The sequence below is a fragment of the Phyllostomus hastatus genome, unplaced genomic scaffold, assembly GCF_019186645.2.
Source record: "Phyllostomus hastatus isolate PE091 unplaced genomic scaffold, TTU_PhHast_1.1 phas_scaffold_93, whole genome shotgun sequence".
NCBI lineage: Eukaryota > Metazoa > Chordata > Mammalia > Chiroptera > Phyllostomidae > Phyllostomus > Phyllostomus hastatus.
Window position 1 is genome coordinate 25201370 of NW_025334042.1, and position 18715 is coordinate 25220084.

The 18715-nt window shown below is 42.5% G+C and overlaps 1 protein-coding gene across 4 annotated transcripts in view; it reads right to left on the reverse strand.

Moving 5' to 3' along the window:
* ANO6 (anoctamin 6) overlaps positions 1-18715 on the reverse strand; it is a 192765-nt gene that overhangs the window by 32030 nt on the left and 142020 nt on the right. For all 4 annotated transcript variants that reach the window (XM_045829292.1, XM_045829293.1, XM_045829295.1 and 1 more), the window contains 4 exons: positions 17329-17431; positions 12774-12834; positions 4445-4587; positions 2202-2279 (listed from right to left, as the gene is read on the reverse strand). In XM_045829292.1, coding sequence (XP_045685248.1) covers positions 2202-2279; positions 4445-4587; positions 12774-12834; positions 17329-17431 — 385 coding nt within the window. The remainder of the gene's footprint in view (positions 1-2201; positions 2280-4444; positions 4588-12773; positions 12835-17328; positions 17432-18715) is intronic.

Here is an 18715-nt window from a genome sequence, read left to right on the forward strand (position 1 = left end):
GCTCTTTTTGAGCCAATAAAACTTCATGTTATTGACTATTACAATACTATTATGATTTTAGTAATAATATACTCAAAATTAATTTCTTTTTAAATATATTTTATTGATTATGCTATTACAGTTGTCCCATTTTCCCCCCTTCACTCCCCTCCACCCTGTACACCCTCTCCCACCCATATCCCCACCTTTAGTCATGTCCATGTGTCATACTTATAATTTCTTTGGCTTTTACATTTCCCATACTATTCTTACCCTCTCCCTATCTATTTTCAACCTACATTCTATGCTACTTATTCTCTGTACCTTTTCCCCCTCTTTCCTCCTCCCACTGCCCTGTTACTAATCCTCCATGTGATCTCCATTTCTGTGGTTCTGTTCCTGTTCTAGTTGTTTGCTTAGTTTCTTTTGATTTTGCTTTAGGTGTGGTTGTTAATAATTGTGAGTTTGCTGTCCTTTTACTATACATGTTTTTTCTTTATCTTCTTTTCTTAGATAAGTCCCTTTAACCTTTCATAAAATAAGGGCTTGGTGATGATGAACTCCTTTAACTTGACCTTATCTGAGAAGCACTTTATCTGCCATTCCATTCTAAATGAAAGCTTTGCTGGGTAGAGCAATCTTGGATGTAGGTCCTTGTCTTTCATGACTTGGAATATTTCTTTCCAGCCCCTTCTTGCCTGTAAGGTCTCTTTTGAGAAATAAGCTGACAGTCTGATGGGAACTCCTTTGTAGGTTTCTGTCCTCTTATCTCTTGCTGCTTCTAGAATTCTCTCCTTTGTTTTTACCTTGGCTAATGTAATTATGATGTGCCTTGGTGTGTTCCTTCTTGGGTCCAACTTCTTTGGGACTCTCTGAGCTTCCTCGACTCCCTGGAAGTCTATTTCCTATGCCAGAATGGGGAAGTTCTCCTTTATTATTTGTTCAAATAACTTTTCCACTTGTTGCTCTTCCTCTTCGCCTTCTGGTACCCCTATAATTCAGATGTTGGAACGTTTAAAGATGTCCTGGAGGTTCCTAAGCTTCTCCTCATTTGTTTGAATTCTTATTTCTTCCTTCTTTCCTGCTTGGTTGTTTTTTTGTTCCTTCTGGTCCACTCTATTGTTTTGAGTCCCAGTTTCCTTCCCTCCACTATTGGCTCTCCGTGCATCTTCCTTCATCTCTTTTATGGTAACCTGCATTTTTTCATGTAATTTGTGCCCAAAATCAACCAATACTGTGAGCTTCCCGATCACCAGTGTTTTGAACTGTGCATCTGATAGATTGGCTATTTCTTGGTAGCTCAAAAGGATGAGTCCTGGGGGACTGATCTGTTCTTCTGTTGGAGACATGTCTCTCTCTCTCTCTCTGTCCTCCCCACCCCTGTCTGGTCGCTTCTGTTACGGTGAGGGGCGGAGCCTTAGGTGTTCACCAGGGCAGGGCACCCCAGTCGCTAGATTGTAACATTGTATGTGGGGGCGGGGGTGGGAGGGAACAGTGGCAGTAGCTCTGTTCTCCTGGGATCTCAGTCCCTTCTCTGGGATCCGGGTTGCCCACTCTGCCCTGGTCCACAATTCCACCTCACTGGGTCCGCCAACCGCCGCTTGCGTACTCAGGGTCCACCGCTGCGTCCCGGAAGGCTTACGCGCTCCCGGTTGACTTATGCACCCAGTTCTCCCCGATCTCCATGCCACAACCCGCGCCCGCTCCTCCTCACCGCCCCTCCTACCGGTCTGGATGAACGGGTCTACTTCAACTTCTTGGCTGTCCGACTTCCATTCAGATAAATTCTCTATCAGTTCTGGGTGTTATTCTGCCTCTAAATTGTTGTTGTTCTAATCTTGGTTGTGCGTGGAGGTACGGTGCATCCACCTACGCCTCCATCTTGCCGGAAGTCAGTCAAAATTAATTTCTTAAGTTCAACTATTTTAGGAATATTGTCTTTTGATCTAGAATCATTTGTTTAAGGCTTTTAAATCTTTCAGTAGCTTTTATGCCTTTTCTTTGGTAGTTGCTATTTTTTTGTTAAGACTATTTCTAGACATTTTTAGTTGTTACTACTGAAAAATTTTAGAATTCTAATGCCTCCAATTTGGTTTCTTTACCAGGAACTGCAAAATCCGGGACCACTGATCAGATTTAAACAAATGGGATTACATAGTTTCCAGCTCAGATTTTAGTTTGCTCAACATTTAATATTCAATATTAAACTTTGTGACTCTTACCCAGAATAAGACAGCACTTGTACATAGGAGCACACGTATACACTTCCCCCAGGCAGTAAAGGGAACACGCTCTTCTTCCTGATTAAAAAAAAATGAAGAAATTTAGACAATCAAGAGATTACTCAAATGAAATGATTTTTCTTTTGATCAGTCAGTCACTAACTCCTAGGCTTAAGATAATTTTTCTAAAAATTAGTTTTCAAATATCACTTCCTAACTCATAATTGCATGTTTTTGTTAAAAATTTCAAATTTACATACAACAAAACATGTGCAGTGTTCATTTTAATAATATTTTTTGAAAATGCCAGTATGAATGAAAACTCATCCACTATAACCTGGGCTCAGGAGCCAGGTATCCGACAATGGCAGAGGCTGTAAAGCTGCATTTCCTGCCTTAGACTTCAGAGGTGAAGCGATGACAGTACAGAGCCCATGCGAGGCCAAACGTTTCACAGGTGTCTGCAAATACTAGGTGTCCAGTACGTGTTCCTTGGTTGAGCTTTACACATTCATTTGTCATAACTGAATTTTTAAAGTTTTTAGTTTTTATTTTATATAACTATATTTAAAAATTTAAGAGAAGAAATCAAGACTTCTTTAGGTTTGCCTGGTTAGCAAAAGCAGCTATGGTATAACAATAGATGCAAATACTTTATGCAATTTACTCTGTGCCAAGTACTACATAAGTAGGTTCTATACATTAAGTAGATTAATCCTTACTACAATCATATGAGGAAGCAACTAAATTTGCTTCCATTCCTTAATTGTGGAAACAACCGCACAGAGAAGTTAAATAATATGTCCAAATCACTCAGCTGTTACGTTGTTGTGTTTGGATTTGAACTCAGGCAGCCTCATTCCCGAGACCTGATTGTCACACTGTGTGCTTCTCTAAACCAATGAAGATGTGTTAGCAACAGAAGTAAACATGAGAAGGGTAAAATCAAATGAACTTTCATCTTCAAACAAGCAACAAGTCAGTGGAAATTTAAATCTATTAGTTAGCAATCTTAAATTTAAAATTGGCAGGTTAAATCACCCAATTGTTCTTTTCTTTGGTGTTTTCCTTATGTTGCCAACATAAGCTTTTGATTTTCAGTACTCAAAAATGTCACCTTCTTGTAATAACTGAACTGGCTCTTTGTCCCATTTATAAAACGAGGAGGTTGAAGTGCTCCCTCCAGTCCCTTTCAGAGCTGACATTCCGTAAATCTGTGCTTCAATTTATGAAATCTAGAGTTGAGGACATTTTCAGACGCTCTTGGTAAAAGCATTTTTTCTCAAGAATTACTCATATTCAGGAGCTACTGTCTTTATGCTGATGACTGCAAGGACAATCAGCTCCAAATTTTCTGTGTTGATGGAAAGAAGCAATAATGCAGACAATTCAAAAATCATCTTTCACTGGCTTTGGAATATTTTACAGAGAGATGTAAGTTGTTTTTATTTTGCAGCAGCAGTAGCAGCAGCAAATTTACCTTTCCAATTATATAAAATGTTTCCTACAGTGACTGAATATAGCTGGACCTCAACAAATGTTTTTTTCCTCCATCCTTCCCCCAACTCTAGGGTAAGAGCCACATTATTTCGTGCACATCCCAACCAGTAGGGGGAGCAGTGACTGAGGCTTTAATGCAAGACAAAGGGACAGCTAAATCTAGGATGAAAGGGGCTGAAATAATGAAAGTACATGTGAAAAATTGAGAATCAACTGTAATAACCTATGTACCTTTCCTTGGTCACACAGTCTATTTTTTTTAGTACATTTTTACACAAACCAATGCATCTTTTTCTTATACAGCAGGTCCTCAAATAACGTTGTTTTGTTCAATGTCATTTTGTTACAATGTTGACGAGATGATGTAGGAACCATTTAGGCTATGGTAGAATTAGTTCCGTTATACACCATTTTGCTTAAAGTTGCAGAAACTATTGATGACATCAAGTGAAGACTTACTGTACATTTATGTCAGAGTCCATTTTTTTTTTAAAGGACTACATTTACCTCCCATGTCCACTGTTTAGGCATAGCTTCTTTACCTTGGGTGCACATTAGAATTACCAGAGGAGCTTTAAAAATTCCGTGCCCAGAACGCACTGCAGGCTACCAAGCACCATCAGAGAATGTAGTGATGGGACCAGGCATCACCATTTTCTAAGGTCCCCAGGGATCCCAATGCGCAGCCAAGGCTGAGAACCCCTGCAATCAGCGACCCCTGCATCTAGTAACATCCTCCTTACCTGAGTGATCTCGTTTATTACCATGTGAGTACACCGTGCCTCATATTCGGGCCGCGGTTGTTCTTCCTGCTGCAATTCGACGGTGTCCCATTCATACTCAAGTTCTGCCTGGCGCCGCTTCCAAAACTCCAGAAACAAGGTAACTAACAAAGAGAGAACAGGATGATGTGGGTTGTCAGTGATGGTTGATGTCTCAGATGAAATCTGTACTACATAATATTAATTATCCATAACACCTCTGTATATGATCAACAGAATCTAGTGTATAGGCAATATTAATATTTGAGAGCAAAACAAAAAGCTAATGCTCTTTGTTTTAGAAAACACTGATACTTCAACTTGTGAAAGTGGACTATGGCTTCTGAGATAGGTAATACTGTCATGAGCAGAAGGCGTGTGAGTGTGTCTAAGGCTAAAGCATCTGCTATTAGCACTTTGTTGCCAACTAAGCAGTACAAATAACTAGTGTAGTTCAAAGCAGTTCACGGTCCATCCTTCAGGCTGCTCCTCCTCACTAACCCTAACCCCCTCCCCCCTTGCTTCCTTCCTAAGGGCCTGGTGGTGAGGAAGGAGGGGGTTGCTTTAGGAGTTCCTGAATCTGTTTACTGTCACCCAAGCCACCCCAAATTAAAATAATATTCTTAATATAGAAAACTGATATTTTTCTTTATCTTGCACAAAATATAAATAAAAATTTTTTTAGAAATCTTTATTACTTTTTAAGATTTGTAACTTAAAATACTAAATAAAGACAACATTAAAGGTTAATTAAAAAAGTGGTTTCAGGGTAAGTCCCCTAGGCCCCTCTTCCAGACAGCAACCACTCAGCCCTTCTTGTACAGAAATTCCGGAGTTACTACTACTCCATCCATAAACATTTTTTGAGAGTCTACTATGTACTGAGAAGAGAAAAAAAGGTACAATCTCCCTGTAAGGGGCTCCTTGGCATATAGGGATTGTAGTGAAGTGATAGTAACTGCGGACTATTAGAAGGTCTTTGAGGAAGGTAAGCACAGGTTGCTCTGGGCACACAGAGCCAGCATATGTGACCATGGCTCTCCTAGAGGAGGGACCACTACGGTGAGTTTTGAGATGACTTAGAACTGATCAGGTTGAGGTCATTTCCCCCAGGGAGCTGTGCATGCAAAGGCAAGGAGACAAGAGAGCCAGGTACTTCCCAGAAACTGCAACTAGTCTGGAAGTGGGCACTCAGTGTGATAAGCAGGGTGGGGCAGCCAGGTGGGGATGGCAGGAAAATGGGGGAAACAGAACCTACCTTACAGGCTGCTGTGAACTTCTTGACACAATCTCTGTAAAGGCCTTCAGAGCCCTCTGAGGTCATAGTTACTGCTATCCCCATTTTAGGCACCAAGAAGCAGGCACAGAAAGTTCAGCTAGTTGCCTGTGATCACTGTGTTGGAGCCAGGAGTCAAACCCAGGCATTCTTGGCTCCAGAGCCCAAACTTTGCTCTTCAGCTCTCCTGCTCTATAGCCCGCCTCCCTCTGGCACTGGACCATGGAACTCACTCTTTTTAAAAATAATTTTTAAAATATTTTATTTATTTACTTTTAGAGAGGGGGAAAGGGAGGGACAAAGAAAGGGAGAGAAACATTGATGTGCAAGAGAAACACCAATGGGCTGCCTCTCACATGGACCCAACCGGGGACCTGGCCTGCAAACCAGGCATGAGTCCTGACCAGGAATCGAACCAGCAACCTTTCAGTTTGTGGGAGGATGCCCAATCCACTGAGCTGCATTAGTCAGGGCCTGGCACCCACTCTTTGCTTAGGTGTTATCACTGCTTGCTTTTCCAGCTTTTGACTCTGGCACCCCTCTAGGACATACACCAGTAACTCTCCTCACACAGGCCTCCATGGACACACCAACCCTTGGCAGTCACTGCTGTGGCTACTGGAAGGTTTACAAGGGAATAGAGGTGGTGGTCCAGCTCTTTGCTATGGGTGCTATTGTTAATGGAGGCATAGAGCTCAGTCAATAGAGAAGACCACTTCTTGTCTCCTACTTGGCTGGGGAGCTGGAAGGAAGCTAGTTTTTCTTATGAAGCTTTGAAACCCAGGGCAGGAGTTATATAAGGCCTTCTAGCTTCTTTAAGTAGGAATGACATCTCCCTTTCCCCTGCCACCAAGTTGTAGTCTACCTTGTAATCCGTTGGCCCCATCAGGGAGCATAGGCAAGGGGCCGATAGCCCACCAAATTCCATCTCCTTGCACAACAGCTACACTGGATGAGTTAACATTGGAGGGCGAAATCTACAAAGCCCTTGGGTAGTATTTCCTGACACTCTGCAGTTGCTCAAATGCCCCAAATTCCGTAAGTGAATAACTTGTGAGTGAAATTCAGCTGGTTCACCCATCAGATGTGGGGCAGCAGGACGGATTTGGCTGCTCCCGCTCTCAGGAAGGCCCTCTTTTTTGTTGTGTCTCTCGTGGGCTCGCACTTACTACTTAATTCCCAGTCTGAAAGAACCTGTTCCTTGTTTGCAGTTAAGACAGCGTCTGTGCTCCCTGGTCAGACCTTTCAAAAACACGCCTCTATGTGAGAACGGAAGTGTGGTATCTACATCTCAGTAACTCAGCTACCCCGCCGTCTCATCTACCTAAGGTCAAAGCCAAGGTAAGGGGCCCATGCTGTTGACTGATGCCTCCACCACTGAGAAACCGCCAAGCCATTTGTGTCCTTGTCTCCAAACAGCAGGGAATGAGGTATTAAGGGGATGAAAGTCTGGAGGGCACTAAGTCAGTCTGTGGACCAAACTGTAACTCGCTGGGCCTGTCACATGTGACTCCTTCCCTCCCTATCCATGCTAGCCTCATGTGACAGAAACTCCCAAAACACACGCCTAGTGGGGCAAGTGAGTCACCCATGAGTCGACCCTCCTTGGGCTTCATCTGAAGTAGCACAGTGTATGCCACCCCCTTACCAAAGTTCCCTAGGCTAACATCTCCTTGATAAATACTCATGCAGCCCATCAAATAGGAGAACGTTACTTTTCAGTTTACTTGAGAATTGTACTGCCGGGATTGTATGTCCTCTCAACTCTGTCTCCCCCCTAAACTAGTCAACCCCTCCTGTGGTGGCGTGCATTCTCTCAGAAAGGGCACACTGTATTCCCTATGCTGACTTCAACTTCCACGCTTCAAAACAGGGAGCATTCCCGATCCCACCTGGCATTTGCTTCTACACTTATCATTTGTCATGCCCACTAGAATGTCACCTTCTCAAGGGCAGGAACCTCGTTCTGTTCATGCTGAAGCACTAGCACATGGCGGGCACGGAATAAATACTAGCTGAATGAATGAACTGCAAGGAGCCCACCCAGGAACTGGAGGACCCCCACCATCTGGGACATCTGCTCAGAGGGCCTAGATGGCCCCACCTGCTCCTCTCTGTGCATGACCATCCCTCTCCACCCTTCTCTGCTCTACCAGCCCCCCTGGGTCCTCAGTCCACCTCATACCCAGCAGCAGGTCTGGACATGCTATGGTGGAGAACAAGCCGGAGAGAACGTGACAGCTGATTGGGAAGGTCATGGTGGCTCCAGCACCTTGACCACTGGGAGGATTTCAGGGGAGAGGGACCAAAGGAATCATCAAGTGTCCTGTCCTACCTTGCAACTCACTTGAAGCACTGTGACCACACAGTGGCAGAAACTCCGGTCCCATCCAACCTAAGGAAACACACTGCAGGTGGGTGGACAGTGCGCCCACACTGATATGAACGCAGCCTGCTGGAAAAAGCCCTCTAAACAGCCACTCTAAATATCTTCCTTGCGTTACTGTAGTTCCTCCAAATTTTGCAATTTTAACCTATTAGAAATGCAGATGTTTTTGAAATTCTTTTTAAAAAATGGAGAAAATCCCCCATTTCCTTCCTTGCAAAGAAAGTTATTTTTCATTTTATAAAAAAGCAGCTTACTTATATGAATTTATAATTCAATTCATATAATTGAATTGTGATTAAAACATTAAACTCCTGCTCATGTTGTCTCCGAGAGCCAGGCATGGATGGAATGAGTCTGTTTTATCTCACGAGGCTGGTAAAATGAAGCTGGAAGTCTCGTGCATTCTCCTTCCTGGTACGCCTGTGTCAGGTGGGGAAGACCCACAGATAGGGAACCGACGTTTTCTAACCCATTCCTATGATTCAAAGCCCCAGACAGAAGAGTGCTATTACATCAATCATGTAAATATTTATGCATCTTTCTAAGTTTCCTACAACTTTATTATGCTGTATTTTGTCACTGATGTAAAGGCTGATGACAGCTGGATTATTTGCAGAGCTTTTATTCTGTGTTTGTCACTTTCTGTCTCAGGGGATTTGAGTCATTTGCTTCATCTCCCGAGTGTCACTTTCCTCATCTTTAAAATGGGAGTGTAATAGCCATCCATTTACTCACTCTCTAGCAATGGTATCAACAAGAGATGATTTACAAAAAGGAAACTTATCTTTCTTACGAAAAGCAATATAAAAAATCCTAATCAGCACTATAAAGGAAGAGTGGATACTGTTCCTTGTCTTCCCTGAACTTGAACATAAAGGGTAAAAAGGCTGGTGTTTACCAGATCCTGAACTTTAGGAGTCCTGCCTAGGAGGTTGACAGGGCTGCCATGCAAGCAAGAAATGACCTGGTTAAAAATAGTAGCTGGTAGCAAATCCTGAGCCCTGAAGGCAAAAAACTAGAGTGTTGCAGGACTGGGTAGGAGTTTCTCAGTTCTTCATTCCACCTAGTCAAGTAATCTCAGGGTTCCTGGAAGACAGAGATAGCCTGGTAGAACCACATGACGTTTTGGAGTACTGCTGGGCCGCATCTCCACTGACTCATGCTGCCGTGTGTCCCTGACTGAGAGCACCAGGACCTGGCGTGACCGTGCATGATGTCACACAGGAATTTCCTGTTCTGTATCTTTAGTTCTCTCCCTGCAGTAAAACAACTGGCGGAACACCAGTGGGAGGCACCTTACTTACGTTCTCTGGCAAAACACACCACGCAGCTCTAGTTACCAGGTGGCAAACACAAGGCCCACGGGCTGAATCCAGCCCTCCACCTTGTTTTATCCAGCCCTGCACCTTGTTTCTACCTTGTGGCAGTACAGAGTTCCTTGGCCCTAGTTAAAGAATAGTTACATTTACACAGTCCTAAAACTACATTTAGCCTTTCGAAGGCAACCATGAGGCAGATGTGGCCCCCAGTGAAAATGAGTTTGACACCCCTGCTCTAGCTAATTAGAGAGACATAGTTAGAACTCTTTCATCAACAAATAACAAGAGAAGAGAGAAGGCTGCCTAGGACCCTAAGAACCAAGAACAGCTTGTCCTCTTACTCACAATACTACTGCATTTAGATAGAGTATGCATCAGATGAAAAAGATGCCCATGAGGAAGTACGGTGTTCAGATCCCGAAAGCGTTGGTGGTGTTACATCCAGCAATATCTGAGGACAAGGGGCACACCCTTGGGAGATGGGAATGTTCAGCTGCTGTAAGAATTTGCTGCTGAAGGGAATAGTGTCAATAGTATTGTAATAACTATGTATGGTGTCAGATGGGGTGATCACTGTGTAATTTAAATAAATGTCTAATCACTATGTTGCAAGGCTGAAACTAATATCACATTTTTAATTTTTTTAAATTAAAAACAGAAGGTTAAAAAAGTTTGCTGCTGAAGGGTTGGAACATTTTAACAGGCCTTGAAACTATTCAGATTACTTTGCTCACAGAAGCAGATAAGGTACATGAGCTTGCTTAGCCTTTACTTCAACTTCCTAACTGGAAGACTGCAAGGTGAAAACTCCGTTTCTCATAGACTCTCTTGCAGCTAGAATTCCAGATGCAATTTTCAAAATGCCCATGATATGCATTTGTGTGTCACTTAAATCAGAAACAGGCGAACGGAAGCCCAGGTGGTTGCAGGAGCTGTGCTGCTTTGCACGCGGACCCGGCAGGAACAGCGCAGCTCTGGAACACCACTGCTACAGCCATTTCCTGAGGCCCCCAAGCACAGCTGGTTAGGGCCATGGCCCTTATAAGGGGTCCTCAGTTCCCTGGACCCTTATAAGCCAGGTGTCCAGTGTTTCTCTGAAACCACTAGGCCTAGACTAGAACTCAAAGGTGAAAGTGAAAACTTATAGTCGTGCAGCCAAGAGCCTGGAGCCAGGGAGGATCAGACAGAAGCAGGTAAGAAGCAACAAGAAAAGGGGAGCGGGGGAAGTGTTAAGAACCTTGACTTCAACCATGGGTTCGTGTCAGGACTCTGTGAGTCAGTATGAATGGGTGGGCTGGGCTGGCCTGGGAAGGGAAGACAAGTACATGATTTGTGCTATATTTATTATAAAGGGCTTTCCACCATTGACTTGTATAACTCCTAAGTGCCACGCTAAGAGTATAACCCTCTAAGTGCCACATACACCTGGGCACTAAAATGATGCATAGGAATATGATGATGGTGATATGAAAAACTTCACAGGCTCCTCCTGCCTCTTCAGTTCTACAATTTCAGGCCTTCTGTAAAGAGGTTCACAGCAGCATCCTCATAAGGCAGAGGTAAGAAGAAAAGCAATATAAGGCACTTAAATTAAGACTGCAGCATACATACACACCCTTAGAGACACACACACACACACGGTGCTACAAGCAGGGTATTCTAAAATCTGATGAAAGAAAATCAGAGGCTCCATATGCTTAAGTCAGTTCTATAAACACAGTGTAGTTCATGATCACGGACACCAAGGAGAGCTAGGCAATCTCTGAGGTTTGTCTTTCCACTGCCAAAATTCATATATATGTTTTTGCTTTACTTACAATGCCTTTTTAAACGGGGGTTCTCAGCATCCATTAGTATGTGGAGTTCAACAGAAGTGTCATAATTTTATATATTAGGAATCAGTGCTGAGACTAAGGTGTAGACAAGAGTTAAAACCATGCACCGTCCATGCATCTGGCACCTGTGCTCTTACTGGGGGAAATGACTGTGTAGTGTACCGTGGAGGAGTGCAGAGGGTCTTACTGCATGAATCTGACCTTTATTCTTCTATGCATCAGCTAGTGGCCAGTGTTTGGTTTTCAGCCAAAACACGCTAGGGTCTGAATGACGATGTAATTTTCTGATACATTTGGCTACCTTAGGGTCTAGTTAATCATGGAGTGGTAGCTGGTATCTCTAAAAAGTGTTCAAAAGAATGGTCTGCTCTCAGATCCACTTGGAGACACTTCGCAGGCACGACCACTGTGATGGAGAAACATGGCTGAAGACGCCCCCGGAGAACACGCGAAGACGCGCGTGTTCAAGTGTTGTCGAAGAGTAGGAGACGTGGTTCCGTGTCTTCCCCCACCTACCTACGACCTGAACTCTGTTTTCCACTGCCTTACACAGTGAGACTGGACACGTGTTTATTGCTGAAAATGAAACTATTTTTTCTATGGTAGAACATTTACATCAATTAAACATGTAAAAGTCTGCATTTAAAGAAAATAACTGCCTTGTTAACAATGCTGTTCAAAGTAAATACATGAATGTAATGTTAGAGCTTCTGTATAAAATTATGCTCTTTAGGATTATATTTGTTCAATGTATTAAATAGGATGCGACAATATTATTATAAGAATAGCACATACTTATTAAATACACACTCATATAGAAATGTATAAAGACGAAAGCTTACCTGGAATCCCAGTGTCGGTGCTTCCCCCGAGCCCAACCCCACGGCTGTGAAGCTGTTACGGTAACGGCTCCCAGTGAACCAAGCCTCCCTCTATCCAAGCCAAAACCTCCTCACACTGTTGTTGGCTTGGCCATGACTTGCTTTGGCTGATGGGACATTTACAAACTTGATGCAACCACAGGCTTAAAAAGTGTGTACACATTAAGGCTTGTCCTCTTTGGAACCCTAAAACCACCGTGTGAAGAACCTGGGCTTGCCCAGCTGAGCCCCACACACCAATCAGCAGGGCAACGGCCAGAGCACCTGGCCCAGGAGGGCTGCCGGCCCCACACAGAACCCAGCTGGGCCAGCCCACGCCTGCAGATCCTCCCAGGTGACCTGGAGGATCATGAGAATAATGGCTGTGTGTTTTAAGCTACTGCGTTTTGAAGCTGTCTCTTATCCAGTAACCGACACAATGGCCTTTAAGAGTTCTAAAAGGAGTTCTGGGGGAGCGGAAGATAGGCAATCCACACTCCTAAAAGTGCGTTGCTTTGATAGCCTGCACAAAACTGTATAATGCTCCTAAACTGGGTGCTTGTATGATCTTAGGGTTTTTTTGTTAGGAGGCAAAAATAAACTGAAAAAAAAAAAAAGAAAAGAAAACTTACCCCATAAACCCATAAATACTGCAAAGACTAGGGTTCCAAAACTGTCAAAGATGCACAATTTCTGGAAAATACAAAAAATATGACATATAAATTAATCCTGCTCCCAACTTAATAGAATTTATCAACTGTTCAATGCTTTGTGTATTGTACAGTCTGAATTTCTCTTTAAAGTTGATACCTAGCTTAATAGGCACTGTATTTACTAAGTACTTACAAATGGAATTTCTCATTCTTTTGGAAACAGCCTTTGCTGTATTTACAGGTGCACTTTGCAATGGAATCCTTCCATGTCATGACAATGAAATTGGCATAGCTGCTACAATTCCACTGTCTAAAGCTTCTCTCAGGCTTTTGAATAATGGCCTCATCCATGAGGTTTTATAAAAACAATTTGAGGAAGTAGCATGACCCTGAGAATACAATGAGTTCCAAGCAACTTTTAGATTATGATTTGCATCTCATCATCATCCCGCCTCGGTCAGAGGAAGAGTTCCTGAATTCCTGCCTTTCTTGATAAGAGAAGTGCAAAGCTGGTTTATTCTGAGATGGCTCTCCCTAAGAACAGCTCTGCTTCCCCAAACCCAGTGATGCCTTTCTGCCCTCGCTGACAGAGGCTTCTGGTAGAATAAGGATGCACAGGAGCTTTTGCTGACATGGCAAAGGGTACAATGACCATGAAGGAATAAATGGCATACCTGCACAAAGAAAGCTCTATTCACTAGTTCTGCTAAGTTTCATCTTTTTGCTAGTATATAAATAGCTCATCTCCCTCTATGAATTCCTGGAAAATTATTCAGTTAGTTACTAATTTTTCATTAGTGAGCTTTTTTTACATCTCCTAAAAATATCTGTAAGGTTAATGGAAACAGTGGCAAACATATATCATATTGACTTCCCAATAGATCATATGAAAAGCAGAGACCACAGAGTAGAAAAAGAAGCTATAGGAAAGCAAAACAAAACAAAAAAGACAGCTTGTTAAATGCTAAAGAAACTTCTAAGCTGTTTCTAAGGAAATCTCTACTTGGTTTTCGGTAACTTTTTGGGTTGCCCTTTATACTGCTGTAAAGTGGGTAAGCCTTCATCAAACTAAAAACATTATTTTCATAAGACATTATCCACCTCATCCTCTACTCATACATCTATTTTCCAAGGCAGATGCACCTCAGTCATTTTCAGGGGTGTCCAACCTCTTGGCATCTCTGGGCCACATTGGAAGAAGAGTTGTCTTGGGCCACACATTCAATACATTGTGATACATAATCACACACACAAAAAATCTCGTAATGTTTTAAGTAAAGTTACAGTTTTGTGTTGGGTGGCATTCACAGCCATCCTGAGCTGCATGCAGCCCATGAGCCACAGGCTGGACACCCCTGTACCCTGGTCAGAAGGCACAACCCCAAGTTGCTGCCATCCAATCATTCCTCTCGACAACTCCCGCACAAGGGAGACAATTAATAGATGAGCGTGTGCCCTGGCAATGCAAGCTCTCCACCTACTCCTTGGGCCCTGGGACTCCACACACATGTCAAATCTTTTAGCTTTGACTCTTTCAGGACCATCTTCTCTAAGTTGTCTTTTAATGTGATGCCTTATCCCTTATTGAAAAGTTTTATGGAAGATAGTTTTGTGCATTATCCTGTTGTCATTGACAATTCTGTCCATTGTTACTGCTCCTTTGGGAGTCAATGCACGCCCCTTTCTGCCTGGTACCTCCATCCTGGTCTTGACACCGCCACCCACCCACTTTACAAAGAAAAAATCCTGTAAATTCTTCACCCTACCATGCTGGGAAAAAAAAAAAGCCAGTGGAAGCACATCTGTCAGTGTGAGGGAAAAACAAATAGGAGAAGCTTGAAAAAGCAGGTTTCTTGCTGATGCCAAGATCACACCAGTTGCCTGGTTCAAGGCAGGGAATGTGCCTGCACTCCTACGAGACGTAGGCAGGTGGCTTAGACACACTTACCATTCTTGCACATGGGTAAGAATCAAGGACCCGAGAGAGAGAGTGAGATGGCTGGCCTCTCTGTTCTATGTGACCCACAGTGACACGGGAACAGGAAGTAGGAGACAAGGTAAGCACGAGGCTTTCTCGGTAAGAAGCTGGCTTGGCCTGCTTGGCAGAGGGCACAGAGAGGGAGAGCCAGCAGTGTGACCAGCAGCCCTGAGTCAGCACTCTGCTGCAGTCACGTAGGGTGGGGAAGAAAGAGAGCACTTTCTACGTAGGCCTGACAATGTTTATAGAGGACCCAATCAGAATCTAGAAAAGCGACCATTTGCTATGCTTTCTTCCTACAAAAAACAAAATCAAAATTGTATAGCTTAATGTATTTCTAAGGACAGAATATTATGATTTACCATGTTTCCCTTGTATTTTGCCAGCCAAAAAGCTAAGAACTTTATTCAGCACTCAATGACACACACAAAATATCAATCCTGATTATTTCCCCGCTTACATAACCATTTCTTCATGTCCCTGATCCTGATTTCACATTTCTACTTGTAATCCGCTAACCCTTTCAGCACACATGTCCATTAGTGAACACTCCATCTCTTCCCCAAAGAAAGGCAGAAATAAATATATAAGTAAATGTGTAAATAATGAAATAACTGAAGTAACCAACAAAGAGAAGCATAAAAAGGCTCTCTTTCTACACATTTTTTATTCATTCTTTTGCTCATTTTTAATATATTTCCTCCCCTTTATAAATCACTCTGACAGGCTCAAGGGATCTTTCAGGAAACTGGAACAGAATGACTCATTTTTTCCGAAACAAGGAAAAATACATCCACAGGGGACACATTTGAAAGTCACATGGTTAAGGATGGGTAGGTGGAGCAGGAGAAAGGAGAAGAGAGATTGGGGTGGGGTGTGTGAAAGAGAATTTCTCCAGGAAAATGGAATTTACAGTCGCACTTCGGAGCACACTTTGCCGCTGGTATTGTTGTTGACCGCGGCCTTACACCCAGAGCCTGGGGACGCACACTGACTCCTGACCTTTGTGAGTTAACATCACCAGAACGCAGCTTCCCTCTTACTCGCTTCAAGTCTTGTTTTGCCTTATCTATGACAGATATTTGTAGCCTAGAATTGGTGTCGGTTTCGGGGGTGGGCAATGAAATTTACTCTAATGCATAAATTAAGTGTAAAAATCCATGTGTTGACAATACCCTGCAATCATCCTAATTACGCAGCGGAGTGGTTTTTCAAACATAGAGCTCAGTTTGAGACTGAAGCCTGGTACCACTGTCAGCTGCGAGGAGCAGGGTAATGGCAGGACTCGCAGAGCTGCTGTCAGTTTCCAGCTTGGTCAGTTAACAGGTGGGTCACCTTGAGCAAACTATTTAATCTCTCAGATCATCCATGTTTCAAGCTGTAAAACTGGCATAATATCTGTTCTGTCCCACGGAGTTGTTGTGTCAAAAGTGATAAGCCCAAGACTGCACAAAGTACAAAATATAAAGTGACATCACTAGAGTGGTACTGCATTCAGTTAAAACAAGACTTACAGCCCTGACTGGTGTAGCCCAGCAGATTGAGCTCGGCTGCAAACCAGAGGGTCGCCAGTTTGATTTCCAGTCAGGGCACATGCCTGGGTTGGGGGCCAGGTCCCCAGTAAGGGGCATGTGGGAGGCAACCACACATTGATATTTCTCTCCCTCTCTTTCTCCTTCTCTTCCCCTCTCTCTAAAAATGAATAAATTAAATCTTCAAAACAAAACAAAACAAAACAAAAAACAAGACTCACGTGGAGGAGTCAAAGTATTCTGTGGTCAGGTAAGGGTCCCTAAACTTTTGGAGTGGGACAAGGGAAGAGAGGAAGGATCACACACAATGAGGGAGAGAATGTGTCAGTGTTGTTAGGAAAACTCTGCAAAGCACACTGAGCTTCTCCCTTCCTATCTGCAGCTTCTGGCATGCCTGTCAGTAAGCTCCGTTCAGCCCCAGCGCCCATCCTAACTCTCCTGGATTTTGAGATGTCACAGAGCTCCAGACCATCTGCATGTATCAGGGGAACCAGACGTGTTTTGTGGGAATGTTTTGAGACAAAGTGAGTATCTGTTGTCATTTATATTGTACACAAAAACTTTTTCATGCATATTTACAGAGACAGTCTAAATCTGACCAGCAGTCTTTAAAAACTCAAACATAATTTCAGCACACTTTAAAACTGGGAAAACACAAGTACAAATTTCAGGTTTCCACTCACTTGAATTAAGAAAAAATACTTATAAAAGTAAACCTATCAAATAGTATTCATGAGATAAGCTGAGTTTGAGATTTCTGCTTTGATTACTGGAAACACTCAAGTGGTTTCAATTCCACAGTTCCTCCCTGACTCTCCAGGAGATTTTTAGATAAGGCTTTTAATCTCAGTTTATTATCTGTAAAAGGAGAACAAACATGTGCATTCCATATCTACCTTTCAGAATGAAGGGTTAGTTCAAAATTACTTTTCTGAATTCCTCAGAGAGAAAATATAATTTCTATGTTGTACTAACATTATTAGAAGAAAAAATATCTTTCATTACTTGGAAAAACAAAAATTACCTGTGAGGACTCGCAAGTAATACTGAGTTCCCAGAATGGACAAATGTTACACTGAGGACACATTATGATTTTGCCACCGATGTTAGGGTCACAAACTTCTTTGCTAGAGAAAAAAGAAAATTTTAATTTAATTTTAAACATTTAATGAATAGGACTTTCTAGCAGGATGACAAAATCCAACATCCATTTATCATATGAAAACAAAACTAAACTAAATTCTTGTAAGACTAGGAATGGAAATGTACTTCATCAACTTGACTGATAAAGGCTTGCTCCACAAAGCCTATAAAAAACTGTACTTAACGGTAAAATGCTGAAAGTATTTCCTTAGATCTGGAACAAGACAATGGGCCTTTCACTTCTTCTCAGTGGAGGTCACTAACAGTGCGGTAAATCAAGAAAAACCAAAATGGGAGGATTGATAAGGAAGGAAAAAAAACTGTTATTCTAATAGATTACATGATTGCCTATATAAACAATATAAGCAACTCAATAGAACCTGCAGATAAATTATGAGAATAAGTTTGCAGGACATAAAATTAATATGCAAAATATATCGAGGGTCACTACCAACCTACAACAATTAGGAATTAATTTTTTAAAATACCATTTTTCAATAGCTTAAAAGGTATAAAGAGCCAAAGAATAAATCTCACCCAAGGTATACGATTTATATAAAGGAAATTATAAAAATATTCTGAAAGAGTGAAATACACATAGTGAACCCTACGTAAGTGGTTAAGTTATCATGAGCACAATGTGGAAGAATCAATATCTAAAGATGTCACTTCTCCCCCAAATGAGCTGTAAACTGAATTAGAATACCAAAGGGCTCAGAACATTCAAGACACCTCTAAAAAAACAAGGTGATGTTGGCACAGGTTGAGAAAAACGGACCAAGATAACAAAATAGAGTTCAGAAGCGACATCTACACATACAAGAGTTGCCTCTAGAGCGCGCTGGCCCGGCAAGTCAGCCAGGTGAGAACTGACACAGCACAAACGAGGCCGCGGCAACGCCGTAGCAACCTGGCTCCTAGCAGCTTCCTAGCAGCACTGATGAAGCTCAGTGCTCCACGGACTCCTCTTCACACAGTGCAGCGGGTGTCCGAGGTCCAACAGCCAGCACAAACTCACTCTCTATTGCTTATTTTTCCCTCCCACTTTGTAAGGGCTCAATTTTTTAAAGTAAAGCAAAAATGAAAGTATTGTTCACTTTAAGTTCTTAAACATGCATGCATAAAAACACCAATTTTACCAGTTTTGCCATTGAGACTTTGAAGAAACTATAGCTGCTCCTGGCCCACATCTGTAGGGCTAAGGAAAGCATTCCTCTGGAGGCCAGAAGTTCAAGGATGATCCTCTCTCTAGACCTCAGTTCCTTTTT